At 41.6% G+C, this 17,890-nt stretch overlaps 1 protein-coding gene across 1 annotated transcript in view; it reads right to left on the bottom strand.

The window, feature by feature from the left end:
- Positions 16,483-17,890, bottom strand: part of LOC107632621 — a 2,395-nt gene continuing 987 nt past the window's right edge. The window contains exons 2-3 of the mRNA XM_016336289.1: positions 16,854-17,858; positions 16,483-16,644 (exon numbers count right to left, since the gene is read on the bottom strand). Of these exons, the coding sequence (XP_016191775.1) occupies positions 16,483-16,644; positions 16,854-17,858 (1,167 nt within the window). The remainder of the gene's footprint in view (positions 16,645-16,853; positions 17,859-17,890) is intronic.

The raw sequence follows: 17,890 nt of genomic DNA, 5'->3' as shown, positions 1-17,890 counted from the left end.
ATAAAAAATTAATATTATTGAAAGATAAAATTAAATTAAAATTTATTTTTATGTATCATTTTTGTCCCTAACGTTTTCGTCCTATTTAAGTCCCTAACGTTTCAAAATCGTCTCAATTTTGTTCCGTCGTCAATTCTGTTAACGGATCCTTAACGGCAGGATAATATTGAGTCAATTTTAAAACGTTAGGGACTTAAATAAGACGATTAAAACGTTAAGGAGAACTTTGGAACTTACCCCAAACATTGGGGACAAAAACGATACTTTACTCTATGTTTATTTATTTATTATAAAGTATGAAGCTGGTCTTTAGTGTTTTATAATTTTAACCATTATTTATTCATTATAAACGCTAAATTATTATTTATGTATGTAAATTTTAAAAAATATAGGTACAAATTATATTAATTTATATGTGTAAATTTTGATAAATTTTATAATTTTTGTATGTAAATATTTGTGGTAAAATCTGTATTTGATCTGTAAATTGCGGATATAATTCAATCCGCAAAGAATATGGGTGATCAAGGATCAGATCAGAAGTGTAGATCTGCAGTAAATATCTGTATCTGATCTGTAATTTGTGGATATAATTCGATTCGCAGACTGAATTCGATCGGAACCCTTAAAGGATTGGAGCATGGGTATCTAGTCTACATCCGTGTATCTAATTCGCAGATCTATGTATCCGCACAATTAATAATATATGTGTGTTACTTCAATTCATCCTAACCCTAATGTTCACATTCTCACTCTCACATATGGCGCTTCACCCTAATCTCTCACCCACACTCAGAGACATCATTACTAATCGGGCAATCTGCCACTCATTCTTCTCTGGCCACCATCGAAAAGCCAGAAACTGCTTGCCGAGTTGCCGTTGATCTCCTTCTGTTCTTCCTTCCTCGTGGCGTTCTTCCCCTTTCATTAGCTCGTCGCGTTCTCGCCGTTGCTTCTTCAATGATAGTGGTCCTTTCGTTCTCATCACCTCGCCGCCTTGTCACCTCCCATCACTGTCTCACCGCCTCGCGTTCTCGTCGCCTTGCCGTCAGTGGTGCTCAGGAAGAAGCCACATTGTCGTCCACATTGTCGTCAGTGGTGCCCATCATCCTCCGTTCCTTCCGGTTCACCATCCTCCTTTCAACGATTCGACATCCTCTCCCTTCAAGTAATTTTTTTATGAACATCATTTAAATTTTATGATTAATCCTCTGTTACTTTTTTTTAAAGAATTAATGAATTATGTTGCTGTTATTGTTATATGAAATTGTTCAGGACTCTTTCGAGTTTAGGAGTTATCTGAACAAAATCGTAGAGGATAGGTTGGAAATACGATTACGGGTGGAAAAAAGTCAAGCGGCCTGTCAGGGACCTGCCGTCTGGCCTGTGTTTAGCTTGACCTGGCCTAACCTGTTATAAAATAGGCACAGGCTCAGACTCTTGAAAAAGTCTTAATAGTTAATACGTTAATAGGCCAAACTCAAACTCACTAATTAGTCTTATTGGCCTGTCAAGTCTATTTGGGCTTATTAGAACATAAAGGTAGAAGCTCATGTGCAATTAACTTTATGTGAAGTTGATAGTTGAGAGTTATTAAATGATTTGGTAAATTTGACTAAATTATCATCTAACGATTCTCAGTTAACTTTATGTACATGAAGTTAATTATACTTGAATTTCTACTAAACAATTTTTTAAATAATATTTTTATTTTTATAAAAAAGAATTATCAGGCCTTTTAACAAGTTTCATGCTAGGCCAAGCTGAATAACAGGCCAGATTTAGTACTTTAAAAAAGCCTATAGCATGCTGCAGGCCAATTAACTACATGACAGCTTTGGCCTGTTTCCACCCCTAGACACAATATTGCCGCCATCCTTCATTCTGAATTCCTAATGTCCTGAATTCATCATTCCCACTCTGACGCTTAAGTTAGCATGGGTCGCAAGAGAACTAAGTTAATTAGAGATCATAACTTAGTGCACGTATTTGAAATAGTGCATATATTGTGAGGTTATAGTGTTACAAGCTTCTCTTATGTGGGTTGCTTTTTTCACGAGGTACTCTCATCATAAGAAGCTTGATGTCTTATTGTGGTCTCTTTTCATATAGTGCTTTTAGCCCTATATATAGTCAATGTTGTAATATTCTCCTTTAATAGTAAAATGATGGTTATAATGTAACAATTAACCTCATAAAATTGAGTTATTAGGCATTAGAATGAGTTATGAGGATTTAGTGTTCTCTTTGTAACATATTCTTTGGAATCCAAGAGAATACTTAATCATCAAACCTGTTCCTTAGAAACTTCTTATACTCTTGAACCCCGATTCTTAGTATTGGGCTTATAAAAATATTTCAGAATAGACCCCCCAAACTCAGTATGTCTTTAAAGATTTTTTGAGTTTCAGATCTCAACCCAAGCGTCTCATCCTTTTAAAGTGGAGCTTTTTATTTTGCTTATTTTTCTTATGAAGTCTGAATTCTAACCATAACTTGTATCAATCGTAGGTTACCACCTCGATTTATGAGTTTGAAAATGAGAATTTTTTTTTAATTAAAGTTTGCATATTATGATTCTAGGATCAAGAGTCAATGTTTTCATTCCTTGAATGTCAAATTTTCTCTTCATTTTTTATTTTCGGTTTTATGGACTTCCCGTGGTAAGTACCCCCAATTCGTAACTTGTAAGCTCGAGTGTTTGAGTTTTTCGGATTCCGAAGAAAACATATCAAAATGAATCAATATTTATTAAATTTACTATGCTTGAAATAGTAACTCAATCATGTTGAGTTTAAAATAAAAAAATTATTTCTCTTAAAATAATTGCATAATGAATTTTTTTATTTTATTTTAAGTGCAATCTATCTAAATGAAACTTTTTCCGATCTAAAGCATTTATGTAGATAATTGAATGATGGGTTTTTCTAATTTAGATTAGTTGATTTATGTTCGGTAGGTCGGGTACCGGACGGTTCGGGTTGGTATCCTGGTTGAAGAGGGGGAGGTCTCGCCTGGTCGTACATCACCGGGTTGGGGTAGGCGACGTCTCGAGCACTTCGCGTGAGGAGGGGGGTGTCACCTGCAAAGACACTCCGACGCTCTAGTCAGTGAGGTGTGCAGGCGAAAAAGGGTTAAGTGGCATGTAACGTACCTTGGGGGAAGGGTAGGACCTTCCCCATATATACCGTGTTAGAGGTGGGCCCATCGAGGACAGGCCCACCTTCCTCGAAGCTTCCTTCTCACAGCTGTAGTGTAGCTGTCAGGGACGCGTGTCCGGGTCGGCGACTGAGCGCCTTGCTCCTGACCGTTCGGGTCGGGTGGTGCTCGGGTCGGGCTGGCCCACTAGTGCTGTGGGCCAGGCCGTAACAGTGCCCCCAACGCGCCAGCAGTGATCGTGAAGGTGGTTGGTGGCGCATTATCTCTTATTCCGTGTGTTGTCGCCAGGTTGGCCGCCCGTGGAGGGAACGTGCCTCTTGCACGCGTGTCTGTTTGTTGCTGAGATGACCGTTTGTCGCTTTGTTCCTCGCGTGGAGCATTAAATACTCATAATGGGTTGAAAAACCCTGTGCGCAAAGACCATTTTGCCCCCAGGCCCTACGCGCTTCTTGAGTGGTAGTTTTAAACAGTTTTGCATTTCGTTCTCTTCTCATATTCTTACTTCAACCATTTCCATCATCTTCTCCTTCTGAATTCCCAGAGTGTTATTTCTGCATTCTTGCGCATTCGCTCTTCCTCCTCTTCCTTCGAATCTTTATAATCAGTTCAGGTAAGTATTCTTTTCGTCCTTTGCTTCATGTTTATTGTTTGGTCTTCTGTGTGCCTGCTGTTTGCCTGGTTTTGCATGCTGTTTGTTTGGTTTTGTATGATAGATGACTTTTTAGTGTCGAGTAGGTGCGTTAGGGGGTTACTGATAAACCCGTATTTTATGATATACTTTGTGCTTAATCTGAGTGATTTATTCAATCATTCACCTACTTATTCATATTAATTGCATGGTTTTACTTTCCTTTCCTTATTATGTGATGTATGTGAAAAACATGTTTTCTATGCTTAAAAATAATTATTTTGATTACCCTTTATTTCCATTCGATGCCGTGATTCGTGTATTGAGTAGTTTCAGATCTTCTAAGGCAGGAATGACTTAAAGGATGGAAAGAAAACATACAAAAATGGAAGGAAAGCACAAAACAGAGTTTTTGAAGAAAATGGCAGCCACGCGATCGCATGGGCGACGCGGCCGCATGCCAGCGCGAAAAGGGATTGACGCGGCCACATGACTGACGCGACTGCGCGCCTTAAGCAGAACACATATGACGTGGCCGCATGACTGACGCGACCGCGTGACAAGAAAAAAACTCCGAATGACGCGACCGCGTGACCAACGCGGCCGCGTGACCAACGCGGCCGCGTGACAGAGGCTACGCACCAGAAATTGCAGAAAACGCTCATAGCAAATTCTGAAGCTTTTTTTGGCCCAAATCCAAGTCCAGAAGGCATAGACCAGAGGTTATGAAGTGGGAGAATGCATCCATTCAAAAGAGAGTCTCCACTTAGTTAGTTTTCATGATTTAGATTTAGTTTTGAGAGGGAGATTCTCTCCTCTCTCTTTAGGATTAGGATTTAGAATTAGGATTTTATGCACTTTCAGGATTATCTCTTTATCAGGTTCAATATTCCTTTTTATTATTTTCTCAATTTTATTTATGAATTCTTCTATGTTACAGATTACTCTTTGAATTAATGTTATTTGAGGTATTTCAGTTTATTATTGCTTTCTTTTATTTACATTATTGTTATTCCCATCTGAAGACATTTTATTCCAGTAGATTTACTTTTCTCCCTTTTTGGTCTTGGTTAAGAAATCAGTAACTCAGGAGTTATCAAACTCAAACATGATTGATAATTGTTATCTTTGTTAATTAAATTGAACTTCAATAATCCCAATCTTTTCTTAGGGAATAAATAGGATCCGAAGATCAAATCAATTAATCCCTTGACCTTCTTTTGCTTTAGTAATGGTTAACAAAGTGGAATTAAGATTCAATTTTCATCATCATTGATAAGGATAGCTAGGATAGGACCTCTAATTTCTCATACCTTGCCAAAAGTTTATTTACAGTCATCTCTTTATTTTACTTGCCATTTAAATTACTTGTTCTTCATTTACTTTAATTGCTAATTAAACCATTCGCTCCTCATTCTCAAAACCCCAATTTACAACCTCCATAACCAATAATAAGAACATACTTCCCTGCAGTTCCTTGAGAAGACGACCCGAGGTTTGAATACTTCGGTTATCAATTTATTTAGGGGTTTGTTACTTGTGACAACCAAAACATTTGTAAGAAAGGTTGATTACTTGGTTTAGTAACTATACTTACAACGAGTATTTATTATAACTTCTAAACCATCAATCTTCAAGCTCTTTCAAAATGGCGCCGTTGCCGGGGAACTGCAATTGTGTGCCTTATTATTGGTTATTGTAAATATTTTTCTTTTACTTGTTTATTTGTCTTTATTTTCCCTTTTTATTCCCATTAGCTACTATGAATTCTCACCCCTCTCGCTTTGAGTTTGGTTCTAATATTGTTGAAAAGAACGAAGGTTATAACATGAACATGCATCAAGGTCAGAGCAATCAAAGATGGATGGAGCCAAGAGGATCTGATCAACCCTTAAGGCAGCAACACCCTCCAAGATATCATGGACAAAGACCATTCTACAATGCATACCAAGCAAATAGACATGGTGGACAACCTCGTAGTTACCAACAAGCCCCACCCTATGCTTATAGGCCATCCTCTCAACACAACCTCGAACCACCACACTCACAAGCTCCTTTTCACCATTCACCACCGTATGATCCTCATCTACCCCGATTCCAGTCCAATTACTCCCAAACATCACCACTTCCCCATGTACCATATCCAAATCTATCACCCCGAGAATCAGAGGTTCGCCTCAAGGAAACAGTAGATCAACTTCAAACAATCCTTCATCAACTGGAGCAAGCAGTAAGTCTATTATCTTCTAGACGTTCGAACATTCAAGGGCCTCCTAGAGCCCCATGTGGGCAATCTAATAAAAGGCGTAGCATGAAGGAGATACTAGAAATTTCAGTAGACAAGACAGAGCTTTGTCCTGGAACAAGTAGAGGAAGCTGTCATTATTAAAGAAGAAGAGTTGGTTGAAGACTTAGGAGATGCTAAACTTCCATGGGAATCCAGAGTTGTGAAAAATTCTGTCAAGGACGTTACAATTGATGCTAAGGAGGACACTGCCCAACCCCCACGTAATGAACTTGCATCCACGAGTGAATTCTCTGAGATAGAAGAATCTTCCCCAAGTGAATACGAAGGTGATACGGAGGTAGATTTCTCTCAACCTCCAGTCTATGACTTAAGTGATGAGGAAGACATAGATGGCTTTGATCAGGACATGGATACATTTGAAGAATCTTGCAAAGAAGTGGAGAAATTCACAGAAGAGCACAAGGGAGTAGACCTCACAGAACCACTGGAACCACCTATCCCAAGGCCATTACCACCCAATACAAGTTTCAAGTGGATACAATCCTTAACCTTTAACTGTGTTTTTCCACTTGAATATGGTTTGCTTGAAACAGATGGCCAGCTTAGAGCTCTCTGCGGCTTTAAGAGTAAGCGGAAAATGGCTCGTACTCAGAGCTGGTGCACAAGGTTTAATAAGGTTCCACGCTTCAACTCGAAGTGCACGGATTGGCATCATGATCAATCGGATGGATCTCGGAAAATGTTTGGTTATCCTGGTGAGAATCTAATTTCTAAACCGCCCAGATGGAAAAGTATAGATCAAGACGAAGGCGGATTTAAAAGCCAAGTTTGGGATCCTGGAATCTATTCTGACATTCGTCACCCCGGGAGCCTGAGAATCTATTTGAAGTTGCTCAGAAGCTTTACATGCCTAGTTTGGGACCCCGAAGGCTATTGGCATTCCAAGCGTTGGTGGAGATTTCTGGATGAATTTAAGCACAAGCCACCATAACAGGAAGCTCATCCAATGTCCAACTTAAGGACTTTAACTAAAAGTGCTAGGTGGGAGACAACCCACCATGGTATGATCATTCCTTTTTCAATTTTTTCTTTATTTAGTTTTATTTGTTTTCAAGTTTTATTTCATTTTATTATATTGAACCTGGAGTTTTGCATCGCATTCATATTAATCATTGCATTCTGCATACTGCATAATTGCATTTTGCACAAAAAAAGGGTGTGCGACGCGACCTCATCATTCATGCGATCGCGTCAAGTTGCGAAAAACACTACCCACGCGTCCGCGTCATTCACGCGGCCGCGTGATCTGGAGATCGGCGTAAACATCAAACGTCCAGAAAGTTAGGCTGAAATCGTGCAGCCATTGTGCGTTTTGCACAAAACACCCACGCGATCGCGTCCCTGACGCGATCGCGTCGCATCGATTACACAACACCACAAAAAGGAGACAGAGAGTTGCGCTGAAACGACGCTGGAATCGTGCGTTTAGCACAATTTCCAGCGACGCGATCGCATGCCCCAGGCGATCGCGTCATTCACTCTTTTAGCTATCCTATGCAATCGCGCCACTCACGCGATCGCGTCGACCCCCATTTCACTCCAGCCACGCGACCGCGTGCCCCACGCGATCGCGTGGATTCAAATTTATAACCCCCCAGTCACGCGAACCCTACCATTCCGCCTACCAGGTTCCGACGAACGCCACCCTTCTATCAATTCGTAGTTAATTCATATTTTTCTGTTTATGTTCATATTTAGGCTAGTTAGATATGCATGTTGTAGTGGATTTTAGGTTGTTAGGTAGCCTAGGATGTGTTTAGTAGATTTAGGCCTGTTTAATTTTGCTGTTCGTGTTTCTTGTTTTATAATTTTCGCAATTCTGCTGTTGCTATATGTTAGTAATGTTCATATGCTGTTCTTCAAGTTCATGCTGCTATTGCAATTGTTCTTTCTTGTTCATACTCTTTAATTGCAATCTGGTTTCATTCATATGAACTATTCTGTGCTGTTTATTTTCCGGGACACTCCAATTTCAGCCGAAATGCTGCCCAAATTTTTGTAAAATATTTCCATTCATGTCTTGGTTTTGACATTTTTAACTGCGCTTTCCTTAGATTTAACCAAACCAATTCATGAATGTCAGGGCAAGCTTTCTCATTCTCTTTGATTTCCTGGTTCATAACCTGCATTTTTTATTTTTAGATTCTAATTTTTGCTATTTTTATACCTATCTGAATCATCATCAACCTAATTTCCTTGTTTGGTTATGAGTTACCTGTAGCCTTTAATTGTGAATGCTTGTTACTTAAAAACTTATCATTATACCACTTACATTAACCCACTTTTTACTAACTCACTAATTTTAACTTCTTACACTCTTTTTCAATTCTAACCAACCTAGCCTTTCATACTCTCTCTTCTTGGTTTTTCACTTTCTCTTTAACTTTCTAACCATGGCATACTGATAATTTTTCCTAATTAACATGCCTTCTATTACATTTTGGATTGTGAATTCTTCTTTTCAGACTTTTAACTCCTATACAATCCTTAATGCATATTTACTTAACTCATTTTCCTTATCCTATTGCTCCTTTGCCACTTTGTGTTTCTTTTGATTATTTGCCTATTTGTTTTCCCTGTTTTTTTTATTATATCCTGATTTTCTGTCTTTCAGGATGTCTACCAGCCAAAGAAAGGAAAAGCAAAGGCTACTACTGGCAAACGTAAAATAGGAGAATCCGCTATGTCCATCATGGATATCATGCACGATGACTCCTGGCGGGAGAAAAACTTTACCCCGCAGGAGAAGACCGACCAGCTACTCCCTGCTACTGATCCAGTAAAGTTTGCAAACCGATACTATGAGCTGAAGTATCCAGTGTTTGCAACCTCCAGGAACCTGTACCTGGAGAGGACTTTGAAGATCCCAGAAGAACTCCAGCAATACACGTCTGATCATATCAAACAAAGAGGCTGGTTCTTCCTGGAAAGAAACCTGACTGAGGTCAATGCATCTTGGGTAAGGGAATTCTACTGCAATTACTTCAAGACTTTCCTAGATGCAGTGAACCTAAGAGGGAAGGAGATTCTGGTCACTGAAGAGGCCATTGAAGATGTTCTGAAGCTTCTGCCTAAATCTGATCAGTTGGATGGTTATCAAAAAGCTGAGGAAGATATGCGCTTCATGAAATTTGATTGGGATGCAGTCAAGGCCAGGATAGCCCTTGACCCGACCGTTCCTTGGATTATGGGTCAGAACACTACCATGCCAAAGGGAATCAAGCAGATTTACTTGAATGATGAGGCTCGGCTATGACATCAGATACTTAGCAACTTCATTATGCCGAGTACTCACGAGACTGAGATACCAGCCGCTATGATCACCCTCCTATGGTGTGTGATGGAGGGTAAGGACCTGTACCTGCCACGCTTTATCCGGTACTATATGGCCAGGGTCCACGTCCGAGGCACTCTTCCCTTTCCTTATCTGATTACACAGTTAGGCCGTCGAGCTGACGTGCTCTGGGAGGATGCTGATGAGAAGCCACCTGATGCAGAATGCAAGAAGATTATCCCTCACAGCAGGAACTTTCTGGCTTTAGGTTACAGACTTCCATTCCTCACTGCTACTGCTGAGACAGTCACACTATCTGCCGGCCCCTCTTCCTCTACAGCTACCCCTGCCACCACCACTGCACCTCCACCTGCCCCAGAGCCCGTCTATCATCTAGTGCACCGCCTGTTTCGACGGCTTGACCAGATGGAGCGTCGCAACAAGCGACGCTATGAGCACCTGAAGCTGATGATACGATCTGGCGACATCTCCTCCGAGCCTGACACACCATCCGAGGCATCTGAGGAGGAGGCGGACGATCACGAGGCAGAGACCCATCCACAGAGCGAGGCTGTGCAGGCATGCATAGAGCAGGCCGCATCACATCAGGAGGCTCCGCCTCAGATTCAGGCTGTAGACCCCGAGATCTCTATCCAGTCAGCACCTCCTCTGCAGCAGGCAGATCCTCATACCACCGCCACAGAGACTCCAGCTACCCGTCCTTCCAGTGATGACACCCCTTCACACCCTGCTTGAGTGAGCATCAGGGACGATGCTTCATTTTAAGTGTGGGGAGGTCGCCATCTCTAGCGTATTTTTTTGGTGAACCACTACAGACTCCTTCATTTTATTTTGCTATTTTTCTGTATTTTTCTCTTTATTTTTATTTTTATTCTCCCAGTACTTATACATTGCTATTTCATGTATTTATACTCTATTTCTGCATTTTGTATTTTCTGTTCATATTTTAGCCATTTAGTTTAGTTGCAATTCTAACTTATTAGTATAGAAATTGTGGATTAATTAGTATAGTTTACCCTTTTTAGCATAAGATAGCTTAGTTTATATTGAAAATATAAAAAGGAAGTAAACTAGAAACTTGAACATAATAGAAACAATCCACACACCTTGTGTATATAGCATTACATGTTAGTTAGTTAACAACATTTCATTAAGAAGGAACACTAGAACTTTAAAGCCACCTTAAGTTTTACATTGAGAATAATGGGAACTTTTAATTTTACTTGCATGACATACATAACTGATATATGATTTTTGAGTTAGAGAACACACAGCCTGTGAGTTTTGAGCTTAATTGTATGGTTACATTCAAACCATAATTTTTATTCATGTGTGTTCTACCCTTCTTATTTATTCTGGTGTTCTTTATTTTGTTTTAATCTATATGTCCAATTATAGAATAGAAATACATACCAAGAGAGTGATTGAGGCCATTATTTGATTTTAGCTCACTTATCCCAAAATAGCCCCCTTGAGCCTTTACATCTCCTCTTATTCTATAAACCACATTACTAGCCTTAAGCAGAAAAATAAAATAAAAATCCCAAGTTGAATCCTTGGTTAGCTTAAGATAGGAAGTATGTATGGTTTAAATGTGGGAGAACCTATTGGGAACATGGATGATAAAAACAAAAAGGTAGAAAAGTTGAAAAGAATAAAATAATTCAAAATAAAAGTTTTGGAAAGCATGCTCATGTGAAATCAAAATATTTGAATTACTATGTGCATTAAAAAAAGTGTTATTTTTCAGTGGTTGAATAAAGGGGACACAAAAGAATTCCCCAAATGTGAGATAAAGTAATGCACATGGGATAAAAAAAATAATAAACATTGAAACATGAGCATGTAACATCAAAAGTGGGAAAATACGGGAAAATAGGTAAAGAAACTTTGCTTTACAAAGTATGTATGTTAGGTGAGATCTTAGACTAATTAAGGATTCACTTATTAGCTCACTTAGCCTTATACATATACCTTTACCTTCACCTTAGCCCCATTACAACCTTAACTAAAGACCTCATGATTTTTGGTATGTCTATATTCTATAATTGTTGATTGGTTAGATGAAGAACAAAGTTATAGAAAGTAAGAATAAAAAGAAGAATAGAGTGATTAACCCAATAAACACTGAGTGAATAGAGAGTAAACACAAAATCCAGTGAGGGTTCAATAGCTCATTAACATATATCTCTGCTCGAATTATTAATTGTTTTGCAAGTTTATAAAATGTTTTTCTCTCCCATTTCAATTGTAAAGGCACTTTATCAACTATCTAAGGTTTGGCTATATATATATGACTCCTTGAGAATGTGAATTAATTCAACTACATGTAAGCTTTATGTACAAGTGAATAAAAATTAGAATTGCATGATGCATCTAGGTAGTTGCATTTAGATTAGATTGCATTGCATGGCATTCCACCACTTTAACCTAACATTACTCTTAGACTTAGCATGAGGACATGCGATTGTTTAAGTGTGGGGAGGTTGATAAACCCGTATTTTATGATATATTTTGTGCTTAATATGAGTGATTTATTCAATCATTCACCCACATATTCATATTAATTGCATGATTTTACTTTCCCTTCCTTATTATGTGATGTATGTGAAAAACATGTTTCCTATGCTTAAAAATAATTATTTTGATTACCCTTTATTTCCATTCGATGTTGTGATTCATGTGTTGAGTAGTTTCAGATCTTCTAAGGCATGAATGACTTAAAGGATGGAAAGGAAACATACAAAAATGGAAGGAAAGCACAAAACAGAGTTTTTGAAGAAACTGGCAGCCACGCGATCGCATGGGCGACGCGGCCGCATGCCAGCGCGAAAAGGGATTGACGCGGCCGCATGATTGACGCGACCGCGCGCCTTAAGCAGAACACATATGACGCGGCCGCATGACTGACGCAACTGCGTGACAAGAAAAAACTCCGAATGACGCGACCGCGTGACCCACGCGGCCGCGTGACAGAGGCCACGCACCAGAAATTACAGAAAACGCTCATAGCGAATTCTGAAGCCCTTTTTGGCCCAAATCTAAGTCCAGAAGGCATAGACCAGAGGTTATGAAGTGGGAGAATGCATCCATTCAAAAGAGAGTCTCCACTTAGTTAGTTTTCATTATTTAGATTTAGTTTTGAGAGGGAGATTCTCTCCTCTCTCTTTAGGATTAGGATTTAGAATTAGGATTTTATGCGCTTTCAGGGTTATCTCTTTATCAGGTTCAATATTCTTTTTTATTATTTTCTCAATTTTATTTATGAATTCTTCTATGTTACAGATTACTCTTTGAATTAATGTTATTTGAGGTATTTCAGTTTATTATTGCTTTCTTTTATTTACATTATTGTTATTCCCATCTAAAGACATTTTTATTCCAGTAGATTTACTTTTCTCCCTTTTTGGTCTTGGTTAAGAATTCAGTAACTCAAGAGTTATCAAACTCAAACATGATTGATAATTGTTATCTTTGTTAATTAAATTGAACTTCAACAATGCCAATCTTTTCTTAGGAAATAAATAGGATCCGAAGATCAAATCAATTAATCCCTTGACCTTCTTTTGCTTTAGTAATGGTTAACAAAGTGGAATTAAGATTCAATTTTCATCATCATTGATAAGGATAGCTAGGATAGGACCTCTAATTTCTCATACCTTGCCAAAAGTTTATTTACAGTCATCTCTTTATTTTACTTGCCATTTAAATTACTTGTTCTTCATTTACTTTAATTGCTAATTAAACCACTCGCTCCTCATTCTCAAAACCCCAATTTACAACCTCCATAACCAATAATAAGAACATACTTCCCTGCAGTTCCTTGAGAAGACGACCCGAGGTTTGAATACTTCGGTTATCAATTTATTTAGGGGTTTGTTACTTGTGACAACCAAAACGTTTGTAAGAAAGGTTGATTGCTTGGTTTAGTAACTATACTTACAACGAGTATTTATTATAACTTCTAAACCATCAATCTTCAAGCTCTTTCAGTTACCATTCCAGGGTAGGCTTTGTTTGGATTTAGCTTTTAGCCATGCTTGATCTTAGATGTTGAATAGGACGAATACAGTTTCTGGGTTTTTTCCGGACTCCCGACCTCATAGACTAACGGAGTGGTACCCCACTGTAGGTATGCCTCGCGTCGTCTCACGAACTTCCACCTCCGCCGCGAGCTACGATCCATATGCTTGGGTTGTTTCCGACTTAATGGAATCCCCAAACCAGATGGGCGAGGAGGAGCTAATGGAGTTCCGACAAGGCGAGTACTTGTGCGGAGAGACAGACGAGGAGGCTAATTACGACGTCTTCGTCCCTGCCCCCAGTGAACGGCTATACAAAATTAATTTCCACTCCCCCCGGGTTGCCGATTGGATCTGGTTTTACAACGCCATGTTCACCCAGGTGGGAGTTTGCATCCCGTTTTCTGCCTTTCAAATGGCACTTTTTAACCGGATATCCGTGGTGCCGTCGCAGCTACATCCGAACAGTTAGGCTTCCATCCGCTGTTTCGAGATGGTATATGAATATTTAGAGCTGCCAGTGTCTGTTGATGTTTTTCTCTTTTTCTTCAAACTTACGAATCCTTCCAAGGAGGGGAAAGCGAGGAAGGGGTTTACGTCCTTCCGATCTGCCCAGGGTCGGAGGATCTTCGACTTGTTCGAGGACTCATATCATGGGTTCAAAGACAAGTATTTTAAGGTGCGTCCAGTCAAAGGTCGCCATCCCTTTTGGTTGTCGCTGGAGGGGGAACGGCTTATCCCGACATACTGGAGTTTTGGGGCTGGGTCTAACACCTTCATTAAGGTGACTTATAAGGGAATGTCTGCCACGGACAAGAGAATTGCCGATGTGTTGTGGGATATTTTCGAAAAGAACCATGTGAACCCCCACTTCCTTATGGGTGAGTGGGACGTCACCAGGAATTATATTTGTGAGCTGCTTTGCCTTGTGTTTTTTGCATTGTTATCGCTTTTATTTGGTTTTGTCGGCTTCACGACTAACATGTTTGCTTTTCCGTTGTAGTGGAGATGTCGGCTTCGGTGACGGGGCTTGAGGGTTTGTATAAGACCTTCCTGGAGGAGAGTGATGATTTGAAAGCCGACGAGAATGTTGACGGAAAGTCAGAGAACCCTCCTGAGGAGAAAAAGGATCAGTCGGTGCCTTCACCTCGTGACACCGAGATGTCTGACAAAAACTTTGTCGGGGCGCATGCTTCCCCTATTCCCGAGGAGAGGCATTCATCCTCCTCCCGACGAGAGGATCCCGACTTGAAGCTTATCCCCACTCCCAAAAGGCAGAGGGCATCCTCCAGCCCTGAGGGAACTCTTACTGTGATGGAGAGAAACTTCGATGCTGGGGCTTTCATCGACTCCCAACTGATCCCCGGCATGGAGGATCACTTCCTCGGTACCGAACTGGCGGGGCAGGCTAGGTGGATGTACCGTACGCTTCTCCGCGGAGCTGTAATAGCTCGGAAGGCCGAGTTCGAGTTGTTGGGGATGCAGTCACTACGAAGAAAGCTTGAATCTGCTGCCACGGCCAACAATGACTTCAAAGCTCAAGTTGAATTGCTTTAGGAGCAGCTGTCCGAGGCGGGGGAAAGACTCAAGGCTGCTGAGGAGAAAGCTACGTCTGCCGAGGAGAAGATGAAAGCCTCCGATGAGACCGTGTCCCGTTTAACCGAGCGGAAGATGACTCTAGAGAGCCAGCTGAATGCCGCACAAGGTCAGTGGTGGCTTTGGAGAAAGAACGTGACAAGGCCGTCTCGTCGGCTAAGGCTGTTCAAGCCGAGGTTGAAGGGCTTAAGAAGAGGCATAAGGAGATTAGAGAGCAGGAAAAAAATGCAATCTTCATGACCGAGGAAGCCCTCAAGGCCCAGGTGAAGATCGTGGCTCCGGACTTCGATACGTCGGCAATTGGGGTTTTCAAGACGATCAAAGATGGGAAGATTGTCGATATGCCTAAGAAATGAGCTCTTGTACCTTATGCTTTGTATGGATTTGTGGCGTCGTTGTAGAATTTGTGAAACTTATACTTTAATAGTTGCCTGGTCGGCTTGTGATTATCGTCTTTCTTTACTTTTGGTAGCGTTTATTTTGTTACCGTTATACCGACGTTGGCTTGCCGTTCTTGTTTGTTTACCGTTTTGTTGGTAACTCTGGCGAGGCCAGGTCGTGGCCTCTTGTTATCGTTGTAGCCGTTTGTTATAGCTTCAATTTAGATGGCTCCCAGGGTACCGTATTGAGGTTCCGTTTAATGCATCGTAGAACTTGTTGTCGTGTGATGTGCAGGTAGAAAAAGAAAAGATAGTAGAAGCAAAATTGGTAGAAATGACAAGTAAATATTAACTGGTAATTAAACGAGTTTATTACCATGGCGAATACAAAGGTAAGTGATCAAGTTTGTTAGATCGCCTGGACGGCATGCTTGAGCTAGGGGTAAAACCTTCTCAGGTTACCCGCATTCCAGGTTCTCGGGACTTCCCTTCCATCGAGCTTCTCCAATTTGTAGCCGCTCTTGCCAATCACTTCTTTGACCCTGTAGGGGCCTTTCCAGTTTGCCTTCTCCCTGGGTCGGTAGGCCAATGTCATTGCACCGTAGAACGAGGTCGTTTTGCTCGAAATCTCTCTTGAGCACTTTAGTGTTGTAGCGTAGGGCCATTCTTTGCTTTAGTGCTACTTCTGACAGGTGGGCTTTCTCCCTGGTTTTACCTACTAGGTCCTTCTCTACAGCTTCTTCCACCCCCTTGAGAAGTAACCGTGGGCTCGGCTCGCCGATCTCTACAGGTATCATTGCGTCTACCCCGTATGTCAGGCGGAAGGGGGTTTCTCCCGTGGCTAACTGCTCGGTTGTACTATAGGACTAGAGGACTGAGGTGAGCTCATTAGCCCATGCTCCTTTCTTGTTGTCTAGCCGCTTCTTGAGGCCCAGCAAGATGACCTTATTTGCGGATTCAACTTGTCCGTTTGTCTGGGGTGCTCTACCGAGGAGAATTTCTGTTTGATGCCCAAGCCAGTGAGGAACTCTACAAACTTCTTATCCGTGAATTGCGTCCCGTTGTCTGAGATGACGACATCTAGGATGCCGAACCTAGTTTGTCACCTGCCTCCACATGAACTTTCTGCAATTGGACGAGGAGATGGTGGCCAGTGGCTCGGCCTCTATCCATTTGGTGTAATAGTCGACGGCGACTATGAGATATTTGACTTGTCCTGGGCCAACCGGGAAGGGTCTCAAGAGGTCGACTCCCCACTGTGCGAAGGGTCGGGAAGACGTCATCAGGCTCAGTTCGGTGGCCGGTGCTCTGTGGAAGTTAGCGTGCACTTGACGCATTTTTTCACGAACTTCTTGGAGTCTTCCATCATTGACGACCAGTAATATCCAGCTCGGATAAGCTTTCTTGCTAAGGCTTTGCCCCCGATGTGGTGACCGCAGCACCCCTCATGGACTTCTCTGAGCACGTAGTCCGTCTGGTCGGGGTGTAGACACTTCAGCAAAGGTTGGCTAAGTCCCTTTTTGAACAGTTGGCCCTGTATGACCGTGTATTTGGCAGCCTCCCTTCTTAATGCTTTAGCTTCCTTCTTGCCTCCAGGGAGTTTGCCGTTTTGTAAGAAATCGGTGATGGAGTCCATCCATGAGGGGATTATCTTGGTCAGGTGGAGGGCAACCGCTGGTTCTCTCGTGATTCCTTGAATGAGGGAGTGGTTGCCGGTTCCAGATTTCGTGCTCGCTAGCTTGGATAAAATATCTACCCGTGTGTTCCTCTCCCTCGGAACGTGATGGACCGTGACCTCCTCAAACTGTTTGCTCAGTTCTTTAACCCTCTCCAAGTACTTCTGTAACAGCGAATCTCTAGCTTGGTAGCTTCCATTCACTTGCAACGTGACGATTTGTGAGTCGCTGCATACTTCTAGCCTCGTAGCCCCGACTTCCCGGGCTAAGATCAAGCCGCCTAGAAGGGCTTCGTACTCTACTTGTTTGTTCGATACGGGAAACTCGAACTTGACCGATTGTTCGTAGATGACCCCGGTTAGGCTTTCTAAGATGATCCCAGCGCCCCCGGACGTCTGGTTGGAGGATTCGTCTACATGGAACTTCCACCGTGTGCCCGTGTCCTCGGTTAGGTCTCTGGTTACTTCCACCAGGAAGTCTGCCATTGCTTGCGCCTTAATTACATGTCGAGGCTCGTACCTTAAATCGTATTGGGACAGCTCGATGGCCCAGGTCATCATCCTTCCTGCTATGTCGGGTTTTTGGAGCACTTGACGAATTCCCTGGTCCGTTCTTACGACCACTTGGTGACCTTGGAAGTATTGCCATAGCCTGCGGGAAGAGGTTAGGAGCGCTAGTGCCAGTTTCTCCAACTTGCTATACCTAAGTTCTGCTCCTTGCAGCGCTTTACTCACAAAGTAAATTGGTTGTTGGGCTTTCACTTCTTCCCGCACCAAGACCGCCGCCAGCGCTTCCTCCGTCACAGCCAGGTACAGGTAGAGCGGTT

Source organism: Arachis ipaensis, chromosome B03, assembly GCF_000816755.2.
Source record: "Arachis ipaensis cultivar K30076 chromosome B03, Araip1.1, whole genome shotgun sequence".
In the NCBI taxonomy this organism is placed as follows: Eukaryota; Viridiplantae; Streptophyta; class Magnoliopsida; order Fabales; family Fabaceae; genus Arachis; species Arachis ipaensis.
The sequence above is the reverse complement of the archived record's forward strand: the minus strand, read 5'-3'. Positions and strand labels throughout refer to the sequence as shown.